At 65.3% G+C, this 2,129-nt stretch overlaps 1 protein-coding gene across 1 annotated transcript; it reads right to left on the reverse strand.

Moving 5' to 3' along the window:
• Positions 1–202: 202 nt before the first annotated feature.
• Positions 203–1,519, reverse strand: HTR1A (5-hydroxytryptamine receptor 1A). Its single transcript, XM_041414678.1, has one exon. The coding sequence runs from the start codon at positions 1,454–1,456 to the stop codon at positions 218–220; it is 1,239 nt and encodes a 412-aa protein (XP_041270612.1). The 5' UTR covers positions 1,457–1,519; the 3' UTR covers positions 203–217.
• Between the last annotated feature and the right edge of the window lie 610 nt (positions 1,520–2,129).

The following is a 2,129-nucleotide window of genomic DNA, read 5'->3' on the forward strand; positions in this document are numbered from 1 at the left end:
AGCCCTCCCGGGCCGGGCGTCCCCCGTCGTTCCCAGCGGAGCCCTGCCGTGACCCGCAGGGCTTGTCCGGCGGGCGTAAAGCGGGTGACTCGGGCGGAGCGGGGATGCTCCCCGCCCTTCGGGAGAGCTGTGCAGGGCTGGGGGGCACACTGCGGCTCGGGGCAGGCGGGTGGAGGAGGTAACAGGACCACATTGCCCCGTCCCGGCGCGGCGGGCTTCACTGCCGGCAAAATTTGCACTTGATAATTTTCTTAAAAGCACTTTGGAAGTCTTTGTTGAAATAGGCATAGATAATGGGGTTGAGAAGGGAGTTGGAGTAGCCCAGCCAGTTGATGACTGCCCCCAGCCACTCGGGCATATAGCACTTACTGTCACAAAAGGGCAGGACCAGGGCCACGATGAAGAACGGCAGCCAGCAGAGGATAAAGGTGCCCATAATGATGCCCAGGGTCTTGACAGTCTTCCTCTCCCGGGACAGAGCCATTCTCCGTTTGGCTTCCGTGTTCTTCTCGTTGCGCCTCTCGAAAGACGGCGGCGGTGGGGAGCCGCACGCCTCGCTGGGCAGCGGCAGGTGAGTCTTGGAGGAACTGTTGCAGTGCTGGACCTCGATGATCTCCAGGGCGGTCCCGTCCTGGCCCTGCCGCACCGCGCCGTTGACACAGGCGCCGGGCTTGGGCTCCACAGTCCGCCGCCAGCCCTTGCCGGGCTCCCCGTTGCCTTTCTTCACGGTGGCCGGAGAGAGAGTGAGGCAGGTGTCGGCGATTTTTTTCTTCTCTGCTTTCTTTACTGTCTTGCGGATCCTAAAGCGTGCCGCCTTGAAGATGCGACCGTAGAGCACCAGCATGAGAAGAAGCGGAATGTAGAAGGCGCCGAAGGTGGAGTAGATCGTGTATCCGTGGTCCTTGCTGATGGTGCAGGCGTCGGGGTTTGAGCGGTCCTCCGGCGTCCTCCAGCCTAGCATGGGCGGGATGGATATCAAGAAGCCGATAAGCCAGGTCAGGCTGATGAGCACGGCCGCCCGCCGGGGAGTTCGCTTGTTAACATAGTCAATGGGGTCCGTGATGGCCCAGTACCTGTCCAAAGCGATGGCGCACAGGTGCAGGATAGAAGAGGTGCAGCAAAGCACGTCCAGCGAGATGAAGATGTCGCAGGTGACCTGCCCCAGCGTCCACTTGTTCAGCACCTGGTAGAGGGCCGCCATGGGCAGCACCAGCACGGACACCATGAGGTCGGTGACGGCCAGCGAGCCGATCAAATAGTTGGCCACGGTTTGCAGGGAGCGCTCCAGGGCGATGGCTGCGATCACGCAGGCGTTGCCACTCACGGCGCACAGGATAAGCGTGCCCAGGAGCAGGGAGGTGAGCACCTGGTAGCCCAGGGTCATCTCGGCGAGGCCGGGGCCGCTTGTCCCCTCGGGGGAGCGCGCTGAGGAGGTAGTATTGTTGGCCACATCCATGCCGGGCGGGGGGTGGGGGAGGGGGTCGCTTCAGGAGACAGACATGGGAAGAGATGCCGGTCACTTGTGTGCTCCCCTGGCAGGAGGCATCGGCGCCCCGTGCGGTTTCGCCACGCCGGGCACCCCCCGCTCCACCACCCCTCCCTCCCCTATATAGCGCGGCGGGAGGCGGCCGGAGCTCGGAGGACGGCGGCTGGCGGAGCCGCCCCGCGCCCGCCCATCCCCGCCGCCTCTGCCCAGCGCGCAGCCCCGGCAGTGGGGGCGGCCCTCCTGCCAGCGCTTGCCGAGATTCTGCCCCTCGCTCTGCCGCTCACCCGCGCCGTTCCCCCTTGCTCTGCCTCTCCGCGCTCCCCTACCTTTCTCCCTCCCTCCTTCCCTCCCTCCCTCCTTACTCTCGCCCCTCCTTCTCCCCGTCGCCCCCTCCCCTTCCGCGGTGGTCTCGATGGGTCGCCATCGTCGGCTGGGCGCAGATGTCATTCCTGTTCGCCCCCTCCCATTTGGAGGGACACCGCGGATAAATTCTCCACGACTCCCCCTCCTACCCCCCGCCCTTTACAAATCGTTCCCCAGCTCCGCGGCCGGCAGCGGTGGCTCTGGGCTACCACTCCGGACCAGGAGGGAGGGGAGAGGGCATTCTGCGAGCAGGCACCGCCGCTGCGGCGGGGGCAGCGCA

Source organism: Onychostruthus taczanowskii, unplaced genomic scaffold, assembly GCF_017590055.1.
Source record: "Onychostruthus taczanowskii isolate IOZ18803 unplaced genomic scaffold, ASM1759005v1 scaffold46, whole genome shotgun sequence".
NCBI classification, from domain to species: Eukaryota; Metazoa; Chordata; class Aves; order Passeriformes; family Passeridae; genus Onychostruthus; species Onychostruthus taczanowskii.